General features: G+C 43.7%; 1 protein-coding gene across 2 annotated transcripts in view; it reads right to left on the bottom strand.

Annotated features, from left to right (window-relative positions):
- Positions 1-27,255, bottom strand: part of TTYH3 (tweety family member 3) — a 646,372-nt gene that overhangs the window by 387,980 nt on the left and 231,137 nt on the right. For both annotated transcript variants that reach the window (XM_069647607.1, XM_069647608.1), the window contains exon 2: positions 6,444-6,613. In XM_069647607.1, coding sequence (XP_069503708.1) covers positions 6,444-6,613 — 170 coding nt within the window. The remainder of the gene's footprint in view (positions 1-6,443; positions 6,614-27,255) is intronic.

Genomic DNA, 27,255 nt, shown 5'->3' with positions numbered 1-27,255 from the left:
TAGTGTGGAGAGGAGTAAAACCTAAAGGGAAGAGGATTGGAGCTGGAGAGTAGAGGCAGGAGAAGGGAGAGGGAGTGATGAGACTAGAAGATGGAGCGTGGAGAGAGTGGAGAGGTAGTGTAGAGGGGAGAGCGATCAGGAGAGTAGTAGAGTAGGAACAGGAGAAGGCGTAGAGAGAGACACAGACAACCATAAAATGTAGAGACGAGAGAAGAGACAGGTGAGAATGAAGAAAAGTATGAGAGACTGTCATTCAGAGGAATAGCACCCCCAATGTTCTCTTTTTTTCTAATCTCTTTTTATAATAAAAAATGAAAGCCAAGTTCTGCCATTGTGCGGCTTTTAAGGACATAATGAAAACAGGGGAAGGGGTATATAGGCGAGTACCAGCTGCGCACGTCAAGGGGTTCCAAGGTATAGAGGAAGATGCACGGCGTCTGCTGCGGATGGTCGTGGAAAAAAGGCCCCTTGGCCCCAAGTGTCCTAATGACAATTAATTCAATAAGTGCACAGCCACACTGCTCAGAAAAACCACAATGATCAATTGAACTGATTTTTAATCTGCAAAGCACAGTCAACACGTGTTTCGACCTTGCTGTCTTTTTCTAGACTGTTTCCCAGATGGTGTAGTAAATTAATTGAACAATCCAATATCAGACATAAATTTCCAATAAGATAAAAATCAAATTACAGCAGTATCCATCAAGTATCCATTATTATGACACGTGCAATACACAAATAAAAAAAAAGACAATTGTCAAATCAAAAACAACAAACAGAAAATGAACAGAAATGAAAGGAAGCAAATACAAAATTCAGTCACTTCGGACACTTGAGATAAAGCACATGTCCACAGTTGGGTGCCATTCTGAGCCATGTTTTTGAAAAACGTTTTTTTTTTTTTATTTAAAATGATACAGTTTATATAGAAACTTTTCATTTAAATTCTCATATACATTTCATTAATTTACAACGTTTAAAAAAGGTGCAGACAACAACACAAAAGCAAGAAGAGCACTTCAGTTTTGATTATATTCTAAAATGTCAATCAAGAATTGAACAATTGTGAAGATTAGTTTTTTGTTTTTGCCTTCAAGCAGCTTAAACCATCTGTTAGCTCCTTCCTCTTGTTGCTGGGCGATGTTAAATGCTCCCCCGTAAAGGGCTCTCTTGGCAGATAATTCGGGACATAGCATGACTAGATGTTTAAGGGATTCTATGGCATCTATGTCCTTGCAGTATCGGCAGAATTGTTCATCTTTTGGTATTTTACGAATGTGGGCTAGTCTTTGTCGCGTCGGGAGAATGTTGAAACGAAGTTTCATGAATATTGTCCGAATAGTGGGGTCAGGAAAAAGTGTGAGATACTGAGGCAGTTCATTCAGAGCTCGTGTATCAAATGATGAAAGTAAACTCATGTTATACCTCGTTTTATCTTCTGATGTTTTCTGCCAATCATTACGTTGCAGTTTAACCTTTGCACGTTGTGGTCGTTGGATAAGCATTTCAACCGTAATGTCTTCTTTTGTAATGGCCAAGAAGAGTCGTGACTTCCACTGTTTCAGCACTGTATTATTCAATCGCCTGAGGGATTTCCTGTAGGATTTGTAAAGCAGATGTTTGCTCTCCATTTATGATTTTTCGTAGGAAATCTAGGTGTTTCCAGAGAACAAATGAGGCGAGTGATTGCAATGCTACTTCAAAGCGAATTTGTGGCATAGGAAAGTTCTTGGGGAGATGCAAGATCTTGCGCCAAAATAAAGCTTCAAGCTTTTGCCAGTTTATGAGGGTAGATGTAATCATAGCTTCACTCCCATAGATATTTATAGGGACGACTTTCTGGCGATAGAAGGCTGTAATGGGATTCAGCGAAAATTTGCCAAAACGCTTCCTTGTCGAGCCAAAAATTGAATTTTAGTCTCTAAAGTGATTGCCCAGGCTAATTCTACCTTATGTTGGTTCAACACAACGCTCAGGTATTTGAAAGTAGATACATTAGCCAGTGACTTGTTATCCAGTGTAAAATTTGATATCTTATTTCCAAATTTTGTATTTCCATAGGTAGTCAATGACATAGTTTTGTTTTTTTTGGTATTGATCTGTAGTTCGTTCGCTTTCATGTATGTTTCTGTCATACTTAGATTTTCCTGTAGCCCTACAGGTGTCTTATCGAGAAGGACTATGTCATCCGCATACATCAAATATGAAATCGGCACTGAATTGATTTTCGGTGGGTTCAGAAGGTATGTTTTGATATTGGCAGAATAGTCAGCTGTGTATAGATTATATAGCGTTGCTGCCAACGGACAGCCCTGTTTTAGTCCGTGCCAAGTTGTTATTTCATCAGTGGTGGTTCCTTCTTTCGTTAATCTAATCGAGCTTAATGGGTTCCAATATCTCTGGAGGGCATTTCCAACTCGCCAACTTTTTCCACAGAATGTTCCTGTTTATGGCATCAAATGCCATATGCAGATCTATAAAAGCTGCATAGAGGGCGGTTTTAGATGTTAGTGCTTCATGTTTTAGAACATTTAAAATGAATAGGTTCACATTCGTCCCTACTTTTGGGGTGAATCCGGTTTGTCTGGAATCAAAGCGGTTGGTCACTTTGGCCCAAGCGGACAAGTTTTTAAGGAGATATCTTGCGAATAGTTTGCCCAAAGGGTCTAACAGGGCAATGGGTCTGAAGTTGGCGGGATCATCTCTATTGCCCTGTTTATAGATCGGTATCAGTACCGCTTTGGACCAAGTGGTGGGTAATATCTTTAATGCGTTGACCAAGGTTAGAATGTGATCAAACAGATTCGCCCAAGTCTCTGGATCTCGTTTGAGGGCAGCATTGGAAAGTCCATCGGGACCGGGTGCTCTTGATACATTTAAATGGTTAATCATCTCTATGAATTGCTCTTTTTCCCAAGTAATAGTCCAGGTGTTTGTACTAATGGATTGATCCAGGTGTTCAATTTGGTTTCGAGATTTATAGAGATTCGTAAAGTGTGCGATCCAGTTATTTTCTGTGACGTTGGCTACCATCAAATGCTGCTGTCCATTTTTAAAACCATTTGAGACATGCATGACGTCCTAATAATGAATACTTGATGGATACCGTTTATAACTTGTGTTTTTTTTAATTTGTTTGAATCTAATGCAATGATGAATTACACACTTTATTGTGCCTGATGCTTGTAACCTGGACATTTGGTTGATGTAATTTGATGTTATCTTATTGGAAATGTATGTATGATAGTGGATTGTTCAATTAATTTACTACATCGTCTGGGAAACAGCCTATAAAAAAGACCGAGGTCAGAACACGTGTCGACTGTGCTTTACAGATTAAAAATCAGATGGATCATTGTGGTTTTTCTGCACAGCGTGGCTGTGTACTTATTGAGAACATGGCCGCATTCCCCACCTGATCTTCCTGAATTCTCCAACTATCTCTACACATGCCTGCCCACATGCAGAGTGCTTTAAATTGTGCTATGCAAAAACAATATATTAATAGACGATCAATTTGCAAGCATCAAAAAATTCTGATTAACATCCAGAAGCAGCCGAGCTGAATCCCCCTGTGCTCCAAGAATGCAGTTGAAGGCTCTAGTGCCCCCTGTTCCATAATCAACCCTCTCTCGTCCTCTGTTTGCCTGGCCTCAAATGTAATCACCTACCCGGCTCCTTTCCTGATCCGAATCTTGGTCTTGCTCCAGGCCAAGCCACGGAAAACAGAAAAGGAACTGCGCTATCTCCCTTTTCCATGATGGCCTTCACGGCTGTAGTTTGCACTTTCCTGTGAAATGTGTTTTCTGAAGAAAAAAAGTGATTAGCACCCCAGGTTAATGCAAGGGAGCTCATGGGGAAATTTCCCTCAGCAGCTTCCCATACAGTGTGGTAAGGAACAACAGCCAGCAGTGAAAGCATGCACCATGACTGGTCTTTTTACTACACAGTACGCCCACCCCCTCTAGGATTATACTCTAACATGAAACTGTAGACCAATTACAATACAACAACAGACACTCCACCCCTCCCCATGGTCGGTGGGTTCAAACAGTCCCAAAGCGTCAACATCAAACTCGATGAATGTACCCAGACGCGTTTCCTACTTAAGTAATCGTTGGTGAAGAAAATTGTCGACATTGACAAAAACAGCTGCTCTCTTTGGAGAAGAAACATTTTCCATGCGAGTAACATATGGCATTACAGTGCAATTAAAAAATACATGTGTAATACTGTTTGTTCGTTTGGCTGGTCATTAAAAGTAAAACATGTACACTTATCCACCCTCATATATTGAAAATGTTCCCCAACTTGAAATGAGTGTCCAGCATCATGAGGAGTGCACCAGGAATGGCCAATTTCTCAGGCATTGATTCATTAAGAGTAGTGGAAGACTGTTCAGAAAGGATGTTTCTTTATTGTTGATCTAGCTGAATTCTATCCACTTATCTCTTACACGGCTACACACCACTACTTGCATCCAGGTAAGGCGACTATCTATATCCTCGTTACTGGGCTCCTCCAAACCCCACATCATACTTGAGAAACGTTAAGTGAATAAAATAACACTACCCAAATTAACGCGATGTTACTACCCAATGAACGAGACACCAATATATAACAAGTCAAGGGTCCCTTGGATGGCACAAGCAGTCTGAAAAGTGAAATTATGCTGTGCGAAAACAAATCAGAAAACATCTGTTGCACTGCCATTCAAATATACCTGGTTGAATATCTATTGACAGAGTTTGGGATTAATGGGGCCATCCCCTGCCTAACTAGACGCTGATAATCTCTTTATCAGCGCCTAATGAATTCCACTTCCTTCCAACACCTTCCTTAACGTAATCCAAAATTGTAATTTGACATCATTTACAAGAACCCAATCCTTGATTCTTGCTGTCCTAAAACAAGAATCTGGTGCCTGGTGTGAACGAACCAACCTAGACCCCCGTACTATTAGCTGAACCAATTGTAAAGTCATCATCAAAAAAGAAACCTTAAAAATTTATCAGGACCAATTTGTGTTTAATCTAGGTTGCAATCTTTGACCAGGGATAATTTACAAGACTTAAGTGCGTGCAAAACTATCCTGCTTTACATCAACGCTTTTCCTGATAATTGGGTCCTGCATGAATACCTTACAATGAAGTATAATGTAGACACGCATGAAATACTGGGCACTAGGCTAAATGTTCCTAGGCTTAACCGGACCTGCAGACTCTGTGGCATTGCTGTGATGGAAACATTAAAACTTCTTCTGCTGGACTCTGAGCATAGTGCAAATATGGAGGACAACGGCACTAGCTTATGGCACTCCTGACATCTTTACTGACCCGTAAAGTTTCAACGTAGGAGGCATTCTGCCATGGAAATAACACTGGCATGATTTACCACATTACCACACTCTAGAAAACTATCAGGAATATTCTCAATCTTAAAATCATAATTTTGTATTACAGCTCTTCGTATTTCCTTTATCTAGAGTTATGTATGTGATACGTGTTATTTGTGCTATCTTGTTGTCTCCAAGTATTTAAATGGAGATTATTTGGATTTTAAAAAAAGCCTTATTGGCTATATACCAGTGTTTAGAACGCAAAGAGACTATTTAGCAGGTCTCCCGAATGCGTAAACCCTATATCTCAAGGCCAGAAGATCATGACAGAGCACTCTAACACTTTGTTTTTTGGAATATCTCACTTATTACGTTCATGGGCCGGGTCCTTTCCTAGAGTCAATAGAATGGGATAGTCTACAAAATATGAATCTACAGAGGCCTGATAATGGCGGAAAAAGGTCTTTTCTGAACAAACTTGCAATGTAAAGACAAACTATTTACTCTACAATCACTCAATGCCCAGATATATACGGCAAAATAGAAAGTCTACCTCAAACCAAGTCTATTAGCACATTTAAGCAACCAAATCACATTGGATAAGTGGATTTGGGTTAGCATTTGCTTATTAATTTTCAAACCAAAAATTGTAAATCTAAATCAACCAGGAGCAGTATTTCTCCCCCCCCCCCCCCGCAATATTAGAAGCGCACCATTTCATGTATGACAAAATAGGAGTTTTCAAAAGACTTCCTGTAGTTCCATATTATCATTGAAACATCTGTTCTTTCCAGTTCAAATTTTCTATAAAGCGCCCAATCAAGTCCTTGGAGATGGCATTTCCACCCCTAGTGACAAATATCGCATTATAACAGAGTTCTCCAGTCTTCGGACTATGACTCCCATGATCCCACAGATCATGGTGGCTAGGGCCGGAGTTGGAAAATGCAACTGGGCCTCAACTCATTCATAAATAATGGCTTAAATCAAACCATAAGGACATGCGGGTAATAAAGTCATATGGTTTGCCTTTCCTTGCTCATCAAAACAGTTCCAACTACTTGCAAATGTGAACGCAGAAATGTTAATCAGTCCATGCACTTACCTGCAGACAAGAGTTGCAATGATGACACACCATGCAGTGCAACAGCAATCTGCATTGGGCTGCTCCTCACTTTTCCGATGGCGGCAGCAAAACCAGAACGAGTAGAAGAGCAGGAACAAGAGGTCGAGGGCAAGGCAGAACAGAGCTACTCCTCCCAAGAGCAAAAGGGCCTGCAGGAGAAAAAAGGAACAACCAGTTATTCAGAGGAACAAGTGCACAACAACAAGAGCACACATCAACTTGCCTTGCATAAAATGGTTCCTGCAACATGAAGTAAATAAACACTGTGAACTACCTTGGAAAAGTCGGGTTAGGGTCCAACATGTGGGCAGCCATATTAGTGGTGCTTCACCGAAGAAAACCCCATAGATTAAAGAGGATTGTGACCATCGTCTACCAAATAATTATAGTTGTGAAGCAATGTGCAGACCACAACACACAAGCCATTAAAGAACTCCTAAAACGACTGATCAAACTGAGGATTACATTTCAATACTCTATGCATAGCTCATCACAGCTTTCATGACAGGGGCTTTGAAACCACCACAAATAATTCTGTCCACTAGACGCCAGCCACAACACTTCAGTCGACAAACGCAGCCTAAGTATCAGAATGAAGCTTCAATCGGAAATGCCGCCGCGGATCATCCCACTTTTGTTTTCTCAATAAGCCTCAGAATTCCATGCCTAGACCTCTACTCACAAAGGAAGCCACCTGGCTTTCATAAAATCCCTAAAAACCTGTCCATTCAACTGACAAGACACCAGCATTTCACTGATAAAATCTACAACAAACCTTAGCAACTCGGGGGAAACTCAACCAACAGACGCCCATTCTGGGTATCATCAATAAGGCTTAAACTTCCCCCTGCCTAGTAACAACATGCCATGGGCAAGCACACAACACACCAGCCAAGGGTTACGGGAGATCTGGCTCTTTCGGGTCAAATTCCCTATCCCCTTAAATGAAACCAGAGTGGTAAGAAGCATTCATCAAAGACAAAAAACAAATATTCCAAGCACACTGGATCAAGAAATGTCTCGCTTGCTAAATCATTCCCATCTCCCTCCTCCACAAACCGGCGCATGTCTCCACCACTACTCATACAACCAATGCACACGAAGCAAGTGGCCTAGAAACAGATCATGTTAATGGAGGACTGCCGCTCCTCACCGCTCTAGCCCTATTACAACTGTCCCTCCCCCCCCCACACACACCCCCACACCACCCCCCCCCACACACACACACACACACCTAACCACATCCAATTAGCACTGAATTGAACAGTCGTCATCTTGGGCTCTCCCCTTTGCATGACCCACATCCAGATGCTTCAACCACTATCCACCTAGATTCACACGACTCTCCGGTCTCTTGCATTTCTGGTCCGCAATGATCAATACCACGGGATTTGCATCTGCCTTCCCCCTCTATATCACCAACATTTCCTACGCCCTCTTTTAATGAAGGATCACATGCAGCAAGGTGACTAAACGGACAGATGCCCCAAAGAAGACCATGTTACCGATGTGGTGAAAGGACTACTGCTCTACGGGAATATAGGGACGAGTACTGGCTTAAGCGCCTACTTGCCCCACAGTTCTACTAAACCAGCAGTGATCCCCCATCAGAAAAGTGAAGCAGGCACAGCCTGAGGGGGTATCTTCTTCGGCACAGGTAGTGCAGGCCGAATGCAGGCTATACCCTCAGGAGGAATGTGAGCTGGCACAGAAGCAACACTACCAATAGTACTGTTGTATCAAAATAAAAGAATATCCAACCATGGTCGTATAAAATAGGATCTCTAATTAAAAAGAACAAAAATGCACGCAACTCATAAAAACTCTACTGGCCCACCCCTGCAAAGGAAAATGCAAAGAAAGTAGACTTTAAACTAAAGTAGCAAGTTTGGTTAGTAGACATGGGTGGTCAAGCAAATATTTCAAATGCAGAATGTCAATGTTAATTAATAGGTATTTCGAAAGGTAGACAAGGGGGCTTAGAAATCATTAGGATCCTTTAAGGTGGACAAGGGGGACAGGGCCACTTCAGATTCCTGTAGTTACCATCTTTCTAGGCTCAACAGCATCCAGACAGGCTTTTGGGGTCAAACCAGGAGCCAGGGTACTTTTGGCCCCGAGGCAGGATCCCGTCAGGGTGCGGTGGCACTGAGTTCCATCAATGCTGTGCTGTTCGCCAGTGGCGATGGCTTGAGTGTCGAAGCTGCTGGTAATGGCAGGCGATTGTGGATTAGCAGCGCTAAAAGACTGAGGCCTTAGGTGTGGAACAGCGCAAACTTGGCCTCGATGGCAAGCGGACGCAACTCGGTCACCATGGTGTCATGGTACTGCAGCAGTGATGGCTCATAGCTAAAGGAAGTTAATGGCCAGGCAGGGGACGTCTAGTTGGGGACGCTAGAAGAGTCTGAGGGTCTCAGATTTAAAGATGGAGGAGTTTCTGCGTTGGTGAAACTCTGAGATGAGGTGTCAGTCGTCAAAGATGACTCTGCAGATTTCAGTGGAGCAGCTTGGATAGTGCTGAAGGTGCCCCGAAGAGTTCAGGGCAGTTTGGAGTTCCAGATGTCACTCCCTCAGTTCTTTGGGTGCTCGGCGACCCAGTCCAGGTTTCTGTGGCAAGTGGAGTCCTTTCTTCTTTCCTTACCAACCAGAAGGTTGTGTAGCGAGCGCTTGCAGTGTTCCATCACTTCCAATAAGCAGGGTGCTGGGTACCAATGTACCAAATGAAGAGGGCCTTGTCCAAACAGCTGGACGTTTCAAATAGGCCGTTAGGATGGTTAGCGAGAAGAGCATTCCTCTTCCTTTGAGCTCCTGGTCTTCACCTCTCTGGCCAAGAGTTTTGGAGCAGACTCTCATCCCAAACAGGTTCCAGTAAATCCTCCTTCAAGCAGTGTCCATTGATCAATACCCCCATAAATGCAAAATGCTACAGGGGAGCGATTGATAGCAGGTTTGTTAAGGGTCCATTCCTGACTGCTGTAACAAGTGCCCTTTGCCTGCTTATGTCATACCCAGAGTGCCCTGTCTTCAGGAAATACGGAGAGGGACAAAGTATGGGAGCCCTTGTGAAGGCATCATGAAGAAAGACACAAACAGATTCAAAACAAATGGTTTTATTAACTTAAATGTCACGATGGAAAAAGGCCTAACTTGCCCTATGCTAAGGTGGGATTTCCCAACCTAAACAAAACTAAGAAAGGTCTGAGTTCAAATGAAGAATCCGTCTGCATCCAAAAACTGTACTTGCCCTCACAACTAATCTATTCAATGTGTAACGATTTCATCAACCAAAAGAAACACTGTACAACACAAAGTTCCAAGCCTCTTCTAGCTCGCAGCTCCCTTCCCAAAGTTTGATACAGTTTTAGCAAAAGTCTCAAAGTTACCTCTCTTTAACTTAGAATAATGTCGTTTTCACCAGTGCTCACGGTTCCCTTTCCCCAAGTTCCAAGTAACACAAATCCAAGGACCAATAAACCTTGAGACTTCGTCCTCAAGTCAATAAAGGATTCAAGTCTTATGGCTACCTTCACCAAGACTTGAGTTCAGTACAATGCAAAAAAGTAGAAATAGTTCCATGCTCAGGGTTCCCTTAGTCAAGACTTAAGTTCAGCAACACAAAAATTATCTTTTGTCTCTGTAAAGGACTTTGCCACTCGTGAGCCTTCTCTTTATAGTTGATGGATCGGGTATAAATTGTGATTATACTCAAAAGCAACTTCAAAGTCTTAATTAGTTCTGCTTCAAGGGTAATTCTCTGTAATCTGCAGTTTTTGGCTCCACTTGGAATTTTAAATTCAATGTAGAGTACACCACTTAATAGTCTTTTTTGTTTGTACTGTTTTGTTTTACTTCTGAATTTAATATATAATAGATTTTGCACTTAGGGGAAGATTTCACCAAATTTGGCATTCAATAAATGTTAAATTGTACCTGTTCAGGTGTTGTTCACTTTAGGATTCACTGGACACAGGTTGCATTTAGAACACTTTTCCTTTTGACCCGTAATGGAAGTTCGATGTTCAATCGGCACGGGTTGCTCTGAAAACACATCTGCTATTCAGCCTGCGGTATAATCTTTCTTTATTCATTTCGGAATTAAATTTCCAATGTTCGGAGACTTTCAAGAACGTGTTTTCTTTCACACGTGTGCACTCTGCCACAATGTATTCCGGTAGGACAGTTTAAACACTTGCATACCGGGTTTCTCTTTGCTAGAAACTCACTGGTTGTGTTTAAGGGCCTCCCAGCAGCGCGGATCACTCGTCCCTCTGCTTTTCACGTCAGGGTTTCAATTCCTGCTACTCAGGTACTCCCCTGTCACCGCCTGGACACAGGGGAAGGAGCTCTTTAGAATTCCATGAAAAGGGACGGCCTCTCCGCACGGCTCATTTACCAGCACTTGCTCTGTTCCACAAGTCTTCAGCTCTCAAGCTGTGCTTCCATAGGTCGTCTCCCTCGGCAGACCTCAGCGTCTTAGTGTGCCTCTTCACCACAGTTCCCTACTGCCTCTCTGCTGCTGCTGCTACTTCAACGCCACCTCTGCTTCCACCTGTTTGGTGTCTTGACCCACGTTCAAGTTATTATGCTGCAACATTTGGTGCTGTGGGCTTAGGAAATCCAAGATGGCAGAAAATCCCACATTTGCGCCAGAATCCAGGAGAACCGCGCAGTTTTGCGCACACCAAAATGGTCCCCTGACCTGCCACCCACCAGTGCAAAGAAAGATGGTTCTGTTCAAAATCCGTTTTTATTAATGTCAAAAATTGCTACGATCATGGGCCCGAAACCACCAAAGAAAAATCCAACTATGGTTGAGTGTTTTACTTTACTCTACTGCAGATCCACATCAATGCCATGTCAAGCAAGGATCATATACTATCAAGTAAAATCCCTTCTTTTTGAAATGTATTAATTCAAGACAGCTGTCAAAAATAGGTGCAGTACTGGCATTGGACACTGACCGGCGCTGGCACTCTATAAATCCTGACAGGAGAGCTGTCTTGCAGAACTGTGCAGTGAACAGAAGGGGGTCTTATGTAATTAAAAGTTCAAAAGACTTGCTTTTCCTGAGAACCATTAACACCTCAGAGACACACACAACAGCCCAGGATATCACATGGCCCTGTTGATTGAGAGGGAGGAGTTTCCCCTGCAGCCTGCAGGACACAACACAATAGACCCTGTCAATTGAATGGGGTATGCTGATTTTGGGGGTGGACTGTAAACAAGTCTTCTGGAAGAAGGGGAGGCCTGTGATCTATGACTCACCAAGCTTCTAGGGGCGGGCCAGACTGGATTGTGGATTCATATTGCAGCAAATGTATGTTTAAGTTAAATTGCTTATAAAATCCTGTATTAAGCTCACAGAAATGTACAATTTGGGGGTCCTTAATATGGAAAATGCCCTCACGATCTGAGACCAAACTCCACTTTGTGCGGTGTTCTGGGACCGAACCCCGCTATTTATTAATATTGCAGACACTGTGTTTAGGATAGAGACATAGTAATTTCCAGTAATATGCTCAGGGATGGGGTGCAGGTCTGTGTAAATTTTGAGGAAAAACCAATATGGCGAAAGTCACTAAAAAGCACAAAATGTTGCCATTTGTGAACCCAGGCTCTGAGGGGGATCAGAGTTGGGCGAGAGTGTATCTTAAATTAATCTGTGAAATGTGTATGTAATTTCAACGACGTGTGTATCTGGGAAACCTGTTAGTTATGAAAAATTCATTTTCTAAGTATCAAGCAAAGGGGCGTTTTTTCAATAGACTAAGACTCTGACTCACTCTGACACACTATCCCTCTGACACACTATCCCTTATCAAATCAGGTCACAGAGAATCCTTGACCTATCAAATCATGAGAGGGTTGGGCATGCAGAATGAGCCGACCCACCCACTTTCAAAACACATAAAAAGAGACTGCTTTGGACAGGCAAGACATTCATTTTCCATTTTCTTGCAGAGCATTTTGCCGGACCACGCAACATCTAGAAGGAACATCCAGAACTTAGACTCCAGATAGACTACAGAACTTAAAGCAAAGGCCTAACCCACAAGCTGAGAACTCTTCTCAGCAGGCCTTCAGAATCCAGCAATCCAACCAAACTATTCTACAGCCGGGCGAGCTGTTGGATTTTTTGCCAAGAACTTTTGCCAGAAACGGTAGCAGACCCAGAAAGCAGTGCTGTATCCAGAATCCATTTTATCCAGACCAGCAGAACCACAGACCAGACCAGAACCAGAGATCGAGAACCAGAGAACCAGTACCAGAAACCACCCGGAGTCCAGTCCAAACCTGCTGACCAGACCCTGACGGCCTATTTCAAATTCATAGTGTGAGTACTCAGCCAGAACTGTGCAAAACCAATCTCTTAGTTTAAAATAATCTAATTCAAACTATTTTAACCTATTTAGAACTGCATCATAAGAAATCGTGTGTCCATTCTGCAAAACTGTCATCTGTCATTCTGAGCTTTACTTTTATTTTGAGAATCTACCTCCATTAAATCGTCCGTATCGTGTGTGCTAGGAACGTGGTTTAACTTGCATCTTAAAGCTAAGATTCTAAGCTTTCCAACAAGCCTAAAACCGCAATCGACGCACTCGGAAAAAAGTGCCGCGAATTGACAGTTTGCTTCATTTCAACCACGTGTAAAAATATCTGTCTTTTGCTTCCATTATTGAATCCTGTTTCAACCTGATAACCATCCCTGAATCATTGGTAGGGCTGACCTGAACTGATTTAAAGTATCTCTCACTCACCCTGAACCTCTAGAGGGAATTAAAAGCATTTTCAGCATATTTTTCACTTCATTGCCACCACATTTAAAAGGATCTTGCCTGCTTTAAAATCGTACCTGTTTTCCTCTAAACTCGCTGGGGGGGGGGACTGGAAATTTGTATTGCATTTTGTATTCCTGAGAATTGTGTGCTCTCCTTCCATCTCCTTATCTTGCATGGGGGGGAGGGAATTATCAAAGAAAAAGTGATCATATTATCTTTTGTTGAAATCTTATCAAGTTTATTTCTGTGCTGCATTTTTCCCTCATTGCTTTTCCTTGAAACCATAAAAGTATTTTCTGCTACCTTATCCTTCCTATACTAACTCCTCATTGATTGTAAAGAAGTGTGCTAGTGTCAGATTATCTATTGTTGATCAACATTATATTCATAAGGGTGCTATCAAATATTAATTCATTATAAAAGTGTGATATATATATATATATATTGTTTAATTTTTCCAATAAACCTTTTAAATTGCAAAACAGACCTACTTCTTGGCTCAGTGAGGTCAGGGGGATTCAAAGAGAGGGGCGTTATATAAGGGTTTATCATCCAGAGTATAACTTGTCATAAAAATATATAAATAAGGGCTTCCCTTGGGCGTCCCAAACGAAGCACTGACTTAGTGGGATTGCTGAATTGAAGTCGCTTAACACACCTTCCTCTTCAAACCTTGAATTGGGCTCCTTTCATACACCTGCAGCCCATTCACAGGCTGCAGGTGCGAATATTCAATTAGCCCTGCCTGACCACAATTATAATGACATGCCTGACCGTTACAACTCTCAGCAGGAATCTTCCTCGTTCAGGTACTAGAGTGGTAAAGGAGCATAGTCTTCATTGCCCTTAGTTGCTTCTTTTTCGTCCCAGTACGGTCAATTGCCATGTGTGAAGAATAGGAGAAACTGACTCACAATAACCCATGAAAGTTGGGGATGCATTGGGTTGGTTGTCACTAGGGAACAGGGGATACCATGTCTCACCCATCTTAAATGTGACCCTTTTCCCTCTCTTTCTGGTACATTTGGGTCGATGCTATCTCATATCCTTTTCCTGGTCACTAGGATATTTATGACAATACCTCATTACTGTCCTTGGGATAGAGGGTTCTTCTCGGAAGGGACGGGGGAATACTGTGTCTCGCCTGAGTATACCTCGCACCCAATCCCCAATGACCCTCTATCCAGGTGATCCTCCCTCATTTCGCCATAACTAGGGTTAGGATCCAAAGGCAATGGCCTTTCCCTGGACACCTGCCCAGAGGATTCAAGAGAGTAGATGTGAGGACGCCCTCAGGTTTCTCACACCCTAGCAAAATCCAAGGCAGTGATAACCCTCTGTGGCCCGAATTTCTCCTCCAAGATACTCTAACTCGACCCCTTTCCTCGGAATACCTACATAAAAAGGTCCCCATTTCCCTGGAGGAGGGTGAACACCTTTCTCAGGGGGATCAAGACCCAGCATGGTTGTTGTGGGTACACCCAGCCCAGACAGCTCAGTACACTCCAGGCCTTGGCATGAATGAGTCACTGTTCACCATGCTGATAATGAAAGACAAAATGCTTTTATTTTTATATACTGCCAATAACAAGCACTCGGGCATCCGGGCGCGACTCGGGAAATGGTAGCTCAGGAAACCGTAGTCCATCTCTTGGCTGTATAGTTGAGTAATATCAATAGCCATCGTTTCAAAACTATATTTAGAGGTCAATAACTGCCACAAGGCTGTCTGGGGTAAATAATTATAATATTTTGAACCAGAGGTGCAGATGATTAAAAAAAGCTGCATCTGCCTGTTGGAACTTCGAGTTGCAGAAGCAGAAATGCAGATGCAACCTTTGAACCTGCCCTTCTGCACTACTGCAATGTCAAGGGAGAGGTCCAGCAAGGTAGATATGCGCAGTGGGCTTTTTGGGAAAGAGCATTTTAAAAGTGGGGCCTGCATTATTTTGGCACCACATGCCATTCTGTCACAAGAGCACACGAAATACGTGATTTTCTCAAAATGTGTCAGCAATAGGCCTCGTCTCAGACAGCGAACATGCAGAATGAGTATATGACAAGGTATATGCATTATGTTCTATGTGTGAGAAAGAAATTCTGTTTGTATGTGTGAGATAAAAAAATCTTTTGTTTAAATGAGAAATGTTTGCAAGCTCCAGATAACAGAACCTTGGTCAACAGAAAAGCAATGATGTGTGGATGCATGTGTTGACCTTGGGCAGTTTACCCAGATCCCCAGTGGGAAGGCTTAGTGAACATTGTGGTCAATATTGGTATCCCTCAAAACAAGGACAACAAGGTTTGGAAATGTGCAAAGTATGGTGGCCTGACAACTTGATTTGGTAAGGGTGGCGTTTTCTTTTGCTGTTGAGGGGACACCTGTGAGCCTCAGATGTACATCGAGTTATGCTCCCAACAAGCTTAATGATGAGGTGGCAATTGCGTCAACTTTTGTTTTTCCTCTTATACATTTAATTTGAATATTTCAGCCACTAGTTATGATGTATGCAAATATGTAGTCAAACAGAAAATTCCCACCGAGTCCCCAGTTGGTTGCTCAATATAACTTACTTCTCAAGTCAACAAAAAAACGGTGTTATAAAAAACAGTTAATTTCCACATTTTTGTCTGCGACTGCAAATGGTTTTCAGATTATTTACGACCATTAGATGCATGCCCGTGTCAAACATTGACTAAGAGCGGATTAATTTATCCAGCATGTGTAAACTTGAGATCTCAAATAAAATTAAGCCACTCCTAGCTTTAGGCCTCCAGTCACATTGCTTTCTGGGATTTGTAGTCCTACATTTCTAATGGGAAAATAAAAACTGAAGTACTGTACAGAATGACTGGAGCTTAAAAGTCAGGCAAGGACAAGTTATCGAACTTGACAGCGGGCAACTGGAGTCACTTTATACTCAACATTGAAACATGAGTGCCAATGTGTGGACCTACTGTGATCCCCACTATTGGGATGTTCGAGACTGGCAAATCTCGAAAACAGGCAGTATTTGAAAGTCCAAGCAGAGGTGGTCCCCCACTCCTTGTCCCTCCTTCATTTGGGGCAGGTGAACCTTTTCCTGAGACGACACAATGTGGAGACACTTTCAGCGGTGTCAAAGGTTGCGACTGCTCCCTTGCAGTCCCCCACCAACTGAAAATCTAGAAGTTGACACCCATGTTTGTAGGGGAGGGGAAAAAGGGCTCCAATAAAGGACCAGCCCCATGAGAGACTACCTTGGGAGTGTGCAAAGTCGAATTCACATGCCTGTACGGGCAGTTTCTTAAATGCTGAATATGTAATGGCTTTGTGCTCCTACAGAAGGAGTCCAGAAAAATGGCCTAGCAAAATTACCAATGCTTCTAAAAGGGATCGTTTTAAAAATGCAAATGCAGCCTTTAAATGGCTCTGTACAGTCAATGAAAGACGTGCTATTGCATTCGGTATGCCGTCAGCGGAGCCAAAGCATATTTTCGGGATGGGATTTCTCAATAACCGTTTTCCTGTATTAGTGAATGTGTTCTTGTTTCCAGGGATGTATCAGGATTTCCTCTACAGTGTTCTTTAGCTTATGTATCCGTTATCCACGTTTGGCCCGAGAGATAACTGCAGAGGAGACATCACTGCAAGCAATGTAGAGTGAGGCCATCTTGGAAAAAGGGACTGCATGTATAGACGGGGCTGACTGCGGGTGGGATCCTAGGGAAAAATAAGACCGCTTTAGGAAAATAGACTGCCGGTAGGAATGTCTGCAAAGGGGACAGAGAATGCTTCGCAAAGACGGATCTGTTGTTACTGCGGCGCGTTTAATGCTACTCCAAAAATGTCGACTTTTTTTAATATCGACCCCCTTTTCACCTGGGGATGACGCCCGCATCGTCCCTTCATCCAATATATACTGTACCCATCTCACCCACATATATATGGGGTGAAAAGGGTGTCGAAATAAAAAGTCGACATTTTCGGGGGTTGCAGTAAACGCGGCGCAGTAATTGTATAATCCTTGGGGAAAATTCTGAGACTGCAGCGTCGAACGTTGCAGGTAAAGAGACAGAGGGAAAAGTGTACAGTGGAAAGCGGGAGACATGAACAAATAGACTCGTGGAAACTGCAAGGACTCTGAGGATTTTAACCGATTCACCCTGGAGACAAAATGGTAGCAATAATCTGCCCATTAATGCACACTGGCGACATACCGGACTGTACACAAAATTTGGTTCCGAATGTCATGCTGGACGATATTTTTGTCAGAAAAAAAGTAAAGGGTTGCTCTTTTAAAAACATTTTTGAAAACACGAGTGTACCACTGAAGAAAGAGGGGCACCACCGCGTACCCACCTGCCTGTTAAACGAAACCCAATGAAAGGGCAATATTTTCTCTTTTAACATCTAGGCTTAGAAAGGCAGACAGAATGTATTAGCGCAACGTTTTTTTTGCACCGAAGTGAGATAACACTGCAGTGGTGGGTTTGCCTACTCCCACGTCTACGCACATTACGCAATCCTCGGAACACGTGAAGTGAAAATTAATCTATCTGGGAGGCCTGAAAACACCGACACATCTCTCAACCCCCCCCGCCCCCCAGTGCTTCACCTCCATCGCTCATGCCCGCCCCACCTCCCCTCCACCCCCGAAACACTTTAAAATGAATCCGACAGCTATAAAGTGAGTCTGTAAAAACACTCTAGCCCCCACCTGCCAAAAAGAAGCAAGTGCGAACTCGCCAGTGAGCCAACAAAAGCTCGATTTACTGACAGGCACTCGCACAGGTCTAATAAAGATGGCGCGTTGCCTGCACATTACAGCATTACAGCTTAAAGTGGGATGTGAAATCGAAAGGGGACCCACATGATTCAGAAAACAATTTTTGGTTCCCAGAGCAGAGAAGTGCTTGCTGTAGCCGAAGAGGAGAACGTGAATAATGAAACTTTATTAAAAAAACGCGTAACTTTTTAAAATAAAGAAGCGGGGGCTAAAAGTAACGTGGTCACATTTCGGCAATATGAAAGGAAGGATAAAGTGTATAATAAAAAGTGTGCATAATATAAATAATTAGCACTCAAGAAAATCAAACTAAAATGGGGCAAAACACCCACATAAAAGCTATTCGAGGCTCGACCATTTTTGATAGAGGGTGGCTAGCAGCATGTACTAAGGCGTCCATAGTCTCAATGGTGTGGTCTGATCACAATATGGTTTTGCTCTCCAATAAGGGGTAGCACAATTCTAATTCCCATCACCTGCAAGACGAGCAGTAGAGGGACTTTATGAAGGTGGAGTGACATTTTCTTGAAGAAAACAAAAAGGTTTCTTCACCAATAGTTCGAGAGGCGTCCATGGCTACCTTCAGGGGACTGTTAATGAGTGAGGGGGCCAAGTGAAGAGGAACTGGTTAGCGAGGGGAAAATACCCAAGGAGGGATTGGCAACGGCTTGAGGAGGAGCAGGGCAATTGGGGATGTTGCTCATGTATGGCGCTAGATGCAATACAGCACCTTGCGGGGGAGCTTCTTCCCCTACAGATGCACAAGGGTTTTAAGAAGCTCCACCTTGGTGAACAAGGCGATAACGAGAAGGAGACAAAGACCAATCTATGTTTGCGAGGTGTTTGCAGAAGCTGGACCATCAAGTGTGATCTGACTGGCAGATCCCTCCAAGTGCGAGAAGGGTTGGGGAGAGATTAAGTATGCACATGATATTGCGAATAGATTTGCTCTTTTTTTATATAAACAACTCGATGCTATGGAGATGGTCTTTACTGCTAAACAAATTGGGAGATTACCTCTTGCCCCTGGGGTTACCCAGGCGGCCTCAAGCTGCTCCGGGAATGTTTGGAGGCCCCAATCACAGCATGGGAGGTGCGGTCGGCAATAAAGGGGGTGCAGTCATACCAGTCTCCCAGGCTAGGCTGTTTCACGATTCACTTTTATAAATATGTCAAGAGACCCTTTCCCTAAATTGCCGACTTTCGGTAATGCTACCCTGGAGAGATACCGAATCTCCCAGTGTTTCTTAGAAGATTCTCTGTCGGTTATCTCCAAAGAAGGGCAGGACTCCCACTCAGTAGGTCACCTTTCGGTCCATTTCTTTGTTACATGTGAATGCCAAGATCCTTACGATGACACTGGCTTCCAGTCTGGATCAGCGCATTGCAGATTTGATCTCTTCAGATCAAGTCAGATTTTTTCAAAGCTGGCCACAGGGCAGAAAACATAAGAAGCTCTGAATCTGATACAGGTTTTCTTTTGACCGGGTCTGCAGACGATTTCTCCGGGAGACCCTTAAAGACATTGGATTGGATTGGACCTTAGTTTACTTCGCTGGGTAGCAAAGCTGTACTCTGCTCTTTTGGAAGCATTAGGAGTCAATGGGGTCTCGTCACAAACCTTCAAGTCTTGGCAGAGGTACTTACCAATGGTGTCCTCTTTCCTCCCTTTCATTTACCCTGGTAACAGAGCCCACGTTGGGACAGTTTAGGAATTCTACACAGAGATTAAGTGTATTCATGCCAGCCAAACAATGTAAATTAATCTTATTTGCAGACTTTGTTGATCCTCCTGAAGGAACCCCTGTGATACAGGCCCTTTTCTCAGTTTCTACAGCATTTTGTCAAAATGTTAGGGTATCCAAGTAAGGCCGATAAACTGGTTCTGCTCCCACTCAAGGCTTGCAACATAGGCCCTAGCACAGGATTTGAAGTATCTCCAGTTTAAGATCTCCACTAACAATATAACATACCGGGGCAGGGGTCCCTCAAATCTCTCCTGCTTGTACAAACTTAACTACCCGCCTCGTTGGGTGGCAATCTGCCTGCATATATATGTTTACAACCCGAACGAAAACGAAGTGCCTCGATTCTCTTTCCTTTTCCTTATTAACCAATCTACTCTCTGTCATATGAGTACCAACAACAGGAAAAAAAATAGTCTTTGACTGGTTATAAATAGTTTTTTTTATCTAAATGAATTATTAACAATTGTCTCTAAACTCATTCATTGTATTCTTTACATGTGTTTAATAAATTGTGCTATACTTTTCTAACTGCTAGATTTCTTTAACTGTTATGCATGATCAAACTACCTTACTAAATATAAAGACATCTTCCTACATCTACGGAGGTTGAAGGTCTTGGGGCTATCATGGTAGGGGTCACAGCCTTCAAAATGAATCTCCTGCCTACACTTTGTTTTAATTCTGAACGCTTACTACCCTGCTCCCCAAGCAAATGTTCCTGAAAATAAAAATGACATCCCACTAGGTTTTTGTGGTAGTTTAGTTTATTTATAGAGCACTCCTAACCCTCGGGTATCTGGGTGCTTACACTTGAGCAATAGTTGCAGACACAACAAACAAAAAGCAGTTGACTTGTTACATATCAAGTCAATACCGTGTAGGTAGAGCATGAACAAGGTGAGGTGAGATACGACACGTTATCAAGGCGGATATCGGCCTACTATACTAAGCATACAAAAGTGCAAAGAGGAACAATTGGTACAGATAAGCAGCAATGAGCAAGAAACAGGTTATCAAGCCCGAAAGCTGTTATGTAAACTGGACAGACAAGCTTGCATGTAGTCAATAGATACCGAAAATCAGACGTGGTCACAGTTTTACGAAATTTATATTTGCTGGGTGAAAAAACAATCTTTTACTCTGTTTCTGAAGGATTAACTCTGTTTCTGAAGGACCAGACGGATGGTTTGGCTCAGAGTGCTGTGGGGAGGGAGTTCCAAAGCTTGGCAGCAAGCACCAGGTGACTAGACCCGCCAGCTTTTTGTAGTTTGTACTTAGGAATGTTGATGCAATGTATGTAGTAGGTATGAGAAGCAACCCTTGATGGCTGACCAAAATGTGGTTCCTCCACCTTCGCAGGCCGGAGTTGCTTTTCCACATATAGAGTCTTACTGCTGCGCTGCCCAGTTCCATGTCCAGCCTGATTGGGTGATAAATAATTCCACTAAATATTTGGGTCACCCTAGAGAATCAGATCCTAAATCCAGTGTCAGCGGGTGAGTGGCTTTGAATCTACATTTCTTGGTCCCAAAAGTAGTTCACAGCCATCCATAATTGGTGATGTTATGGAAGGTTTGGAGAGAATGCAGACACTGCGCTCGTCTTACATCTTGCTCCTGTCCATTTAGTTATATGTGGCTGGTGATTACAGTGCTGGCGGGAGGCAGGTTCAGCAAGGGTGGGGCAGTTGTGGGAGGATGAGCAAAAACATTCATTAGCATCCTAGCAATTTAGAAGAAACTTAATAAAGGAAAATTGGCTCAATTTCTCTGCTTGCACTTGAAGGTTGTACTCTCCCAAGATGGATGCACCCGTAAGATCTCCAGCACATTGACAGCGCTTGAACAGATTTGCACCGACGAACTATGACTAAAGGTTCAACATCTGCAACTTATAAGGACCTGATCATGAGACATACCCAGTGTCTGATTGGAGTTAGGGATAAATGGGACTGTATCCTTGGGTTCACGCTTTCTGATAACTTTTGAAACACACACTGTGGGAACATTTTGTGTTCCTCCCTCTCCAACCAATGTACATTACACACTCTTAAGTTACTTCACATATGACAATTCCCTCCCAAGCAGGGTGGCCAAGATGTACGCAAGCCTTAGTGATAAGTGTTGGAGGGATTGCAGTACAAGAGACACTTGCAGGCATTTGTTGCTCCAAACTCCCAGCCAAGGAATAGTGGCTACATAAAACTAAAGCACTTGGTTATATGTAGACTGTTACGGCCTGGTTAAAAGAGGCCCCTGCATGTGGAGGCTGCGTTTCTCCCATTTCACTCAATTTATGGGCATATGTCCCAGTTTTATCGCCACAAACTGCCAATGTTTCATTGACACAAGCAGATGTTTGTAGCTTCGATTCGTCAGAGCTTTATGAATTCCCTGGAGATCCTGAAAGCGGGGTTGAATTTGGAATGGGGTTGGGGGCTGTGTTTCTCGATACGGTTTCTGGTTTAATTCTTATGTTTTGTGGACCAATTCCTGGGGTTAGACTAAATTAAACTGGAATAAAGGAAAAGTTAATAAAAATTCAATGTCATTTGACAGTGTCGGGACCTAACCCTCAGCCTGATGTGGGAGGCCAAGCACGGGCAGGGATGCCCAGAGCCAGTTCTGCCCCAGAGGTAGGGTATGGGTGTTGGGAGGGCCCCCATCCCCGTCCCTTCTTCATGTGCCCAAATATATGGAATACCACTGTCGATCACCCCTTCGCTACAATACCTAATTCTGGCCACTTTCATTATGGTTGCCCCATGAAACTTCAAGATCCACAGCATTTGTGGTAGAAGAGCCAGCGAGCAACTAAACCAAAAAAGACAGCAAAGAGCAGACGAGACACACAGCAAACCGGTCAGGAGCCAGACCAAGACAAGTTGCGAAGCGACCAGCACATCTCCAGCACTAGGGAGTGCGCTGATCATTCCAGCAAGGTTTACATGCTCAGAGACAGTGTACTCACCTGTGAGGATGCCACTGAGCTGTACCATTATCAAACTGGCATCTCAAACCAGATAGAAAACCCTCACACAAATTGGGACATTCAACGCAGCAGGCCACCATTGCTGGACACTGGCAGATATGCGTACCGGAAGGAGGTGGAGCTAAAGACCCCTTTTGTATATTTTCGTGCTTGTAACACCTCTCCAAGTGAAGGGCCAACAGCGGATGGCCCAGCGGACCACCAATGGAAGGGGAAGGGGCGGATGAAAGGAGGGGGAGGGACAGGAAGGTGTAGATTGTTCAGATGAGGGCAAATAAGGAAAGGGAGGACTAAGAGTAAGGTGGAGAAAGGATGGGGCAGAGGAGCAGCATGCAGGGGAATTGCTGAAGGAGTGTGCAAGGTGAGATATTGGTTGGTGGAATTAAGTGATGTTGTGCAAGGTGAGAAGGTGAGCGGGGCTAATCGAGAGTAGAGCATGAATGAAACAGTGACTGGATAAGTCAAAGGAGAGTGGTTGTGAGAGAAGGTGTGGGTGGAGAGTAGTGGGAACAGAGGGAGAGGGGAACAGCAAGGGCGAAGGGAACAGCAAGGGCGAAGGGAACAGCAAGGGCGAGAGGAACAGCAAGGGCGAGAGGAACAGCAAGGGCGAGAGGAACAGCAAGGGCGAGAGGAACAGCACTAACCCGTATGTTATACCTCATTGGGGAACTAAGATCAGGGTCCACAGAGATTGTTCCGAGAGGGAGTTTGCCTTCATGCCATCATTAGCAGACAGACCGCTTACTAGATAGTAAGGGTTACCGATCTCTAGTGACAATCCTGGGATTGAGGGACGCCTGGGTTAGAAGAGAACAGCACCCATTAACGAGAGAGAGAGAGAGAGAGAGAGGGAGGGGGGTGGCCATTAGCGAGCCCCTTGACTATTCTGTAAATAAAAAGCCTTGAACTTTCTACTACAGTTACTGTGTAACGTAAGACATCTGTGACATTTAAAAAAGAAAAACAAATAGGTAAAAACAGGTTCCAAACCCCAAAATATAACTCTGGTTATAACTCCCTGTGGCAAACCCAAAACGATGCTTGTACTCTGAAGGTTTGAATTACCCCATGCTGAAGGGACCCAGCTTTAGGAAAAACTCACTGCGATTGCAACAATTAATCATATGCCCATGAAAATAGAAGATCTACTAATACTTGTACCAGTCATTTCTACCCATAACAGAACTGATTACACACGTTAAAACTGCCTTTCGAATGCGAGAAGGCAGTGCAACTGTCCTTTCATTGTTAGTGATCAGTGTGCCTGTGTTTTAGTGGATTGTGGTCCACCCTGCACCCAAAACTCCCCCTTTAGACCAGACACTGCCCCCACCAGCATGTTTATGCACAGTGTCATCCTCTCCATCACTCCAACTGTACCCTTTGCCAGAGTACTCCAGACACCTTCCTGCATGGCACCACACACTCTGCCCTCCTCCCTGGAATGCCCACCCTTACTGATTCTTTCCACATTTCCCAACCAACCATCGGGTCCCTCTTCTCCCAGCTACTCTACACCCATCTGACAGCCTTTTACCCGCCTGCTGAGAGCACCTCTCCCGTCTCAACAGCTCTCCACCCACCTCCACCTAGAGGACTCACTTCAAGGCTCTGGAAAGCCCAATAACTCTTTCATTTGACGTCACACAAAGGACAGTCTTAAATGTCAACTTTGCATTTGTTGCCATCACAGAAATCTGGATCTCTCCCCACACCTAAGCTACGCAAGCAGATCTTCATTTTGACTCCACTAACTTCTCCCACTCACCTAAATTATCCAAGGAGGGTGGCACGGTGGATCTCCTGATCAGCAAAAATACCGCACCAAACCATGTCCCCCTCTTCAACTGTATCCCTTCTTTTGAACACACTGATGCTCAAATCTTTTCTCCAACTCCTCTCACCATGATTCTCATCCATCATCCTCATGGCATACTCTGCCTCTTTTTCCATGACTTCTACAGCTTACTTAAAACTCCGAGTTCTCCCATGATTATAGCTGGGACACAAATGGATAAACATCCGAACAGGAGTCAGGGCGACCATCTTCTGCTGGACACCTCCTTCTCTGCCACTGTTACCCCCTGCACAAGCCCACATCCATGCCAACTCACTGGACATAATCTTTATCTCCTCTCTTCAGATCTAACCCTCCATTAGCTCCTCCCGCTTACATCCCTCCCTTGAGCACTTTACCATATCTATTGCCCTCTCCTCTCGACTCCCTCTTCCCCTCCCCCCATTCCATCTCCTCTAGGTTATTTGAAACTTCAACAATTCATTACCTCTACAGCACAAGAATTAAACCTAAAATTTCTCATAATCGACCCTTTTTTCACCCCAACAAAATCGATTATCTCTACCCTCTTCCTTGAATGGTCTAACTATTGCTCCTGTGTCCTCAATGGACTCCCTCAATGCTCCTTTCCCTCACTGGACATTGTACTTCATTTTGCTACATGGACCCTCTTCAACGTTCCACAGACCTTACCCACCACTGCGCTTAAAGGTGCAGTGGCAGTCAATGCAAAAACGATCACGCCTTAGGGCCTTAGTTCTGCACTTTATACGTTTTATAATAATAATAATAATAATAATAATAATAATAATAATAATAATAATAATGCTATTCCTCCTGGTCTACACATGGATCCATAGGCTGGCTCCCATGCCTAACTAACTCCATCTTCATTGCCCCCCCCCCTCGAACTAGAGATCTCAAACCTTCCCCATCCCCATTTGCCCCATTCTCCCTATAATAAAATAAATTCCCACATTTGCTCTTTTGCCCAACTTGCTCTGGACCACTGAACATCATATCCCCCTACATCAAGTCGATCCTCACGCCATCCATATTCAACATGGCCCTGGAAAGGTACTTCCTGTCACTGAAAGGAGCCGTCAAGCTGTCTGACATGATCATCTCCCGCCCCCGATTCCCCATCCTTCCTTTTCACCACTACACACCATGAATACCGTGATCTAGAATCTTGTAATGGATGTATATAACTCACATTGTCAATTCTTTAATATGCACGTTTGTAACCATGCATCATTACCATGCCTGCCCATGCAGCTATTGTACCCATCACATAGATCCACCCCTAAAACAGAGGAGCCGTGGTCCCACATTCACAATTCAAGCACAGCATCAACACAACACTGCAAAAAGTTCACTTTGCAATATGCGACTTAGAAAAAAAATACCCCCCAAAAACCAATATAGCAGTACGATGAAAGTCATATGTTAAGCCAAAAAAAGGTGTTCCTTCTGGCTACACTGCAGTGACAATGAGGTGTCGAAGTCTCAAATGCGCTCCTTTTGTGCTAGGTACTGAAAGTTAAGTGCTGCTGTGGCAGAGTCTACATGTTAGAAGAGAATGAGTAAACTTGCACTAGTCAGGGGAGGGTTACACAGGGCCCAGTCTCAAGATACTGCTGGGCATCGCTTTGAGTTAGTAGACTGCCACATGGTGCCCACAGTCCTAAGGCATTACCAGTCGCTAGTAGCTATCCTGAGTAGCACAAGACCCCTGAAAATGCTCCAACGGAGAGGACAATGATTCCATTAGTTTTTTTTCTTTCGAGCACACACAGTCATTCAGCAGTGTTCTCTATCGGGATCATAGTCATTTGTGATGAATCTGCACAGATGAACCCTTCACAGGAAATGTGAGGCTTCTTCACATCATCCCTGAAACGCGCTGTTGTCTCTTCAAGCGGCCATATGAGAAAGCCTATTGAATTGGAGGATAAAAACAAGACTGTTTGCACTCAAACCTCAGAGCACTCCTTCACAAAACATCCTAGGAGATCAGCTGGCAAGAAGAGTAGAGTTCAGAATCTAGACACTGATGGGCCTTTTACTCAAGAGCGTAGAAGCAGGACAGTCCCATTGTCTATGGCCATGACATGTCCACGTGGCCGGAAGTGTGGTCCCCTACAATTGGCACATCTCTGTTTAGTGGATACAGTGCTTCATGTAGTTCCCGTTTGCAAACACACACTTGACAGAATATTCAGACTTCTGTGTTGCAGAGAGGGAAGATGAAGTGGAATCCAAGTGCCATTTGCACAGGTAGCCCAGCACAGGTCAAATGACCCAATGCCATCGGCCTGCAGGTCCAAGCGACAACAAAAAGCTCTCAATATCATAATATCCAATGGCTATCAAGGTCTCAGTTACTCTTGCAGTCCAGCCTCATGAACACAAAGATGAAACCCTTTGTTAAAAAATGAATCCAAACAAAAGGTGTCACTCTGTGTCCCCCGCTCTCTCCAGCCTACGTACCGCAATATTCTGCTGCCACTCCTCCGAGTCGCCCTTACCGGGAGAGAACCCCAAAAATACTAGAGGAAGCCCAGACCTCAGCAAAAGGTGGTTGGCTCTGAATGTCCATGGAGAGGGTAACTTGGGCAGTCGTCACAACGGAGCAACGAGCTCCACCCTCTTTGCTTCAGCCCCAGAATGAATACCAAGATAATAGAAAATACTGGT

This window comes from Ambystoma mexicanum, chromosome 2q (genome assembly GCF_040938575.1).
Source record: "Ambystoma mexicanum isolate Mex_15411 chromosome 2q, UKY_AmexF1_1, whole genome shotgun sequence".
In the NCBI taxonomy this organism is placed as follows: domain Eukaryota; kingdom Metazoa; phylum Chordata; class Amphibia; order Caudata; family Ambystomatidae; genus Ambystoma; species Ambystoma mexicanum.
This window is presented reverse-complemented; position numbering and strand designations above follow the sequence as displayed.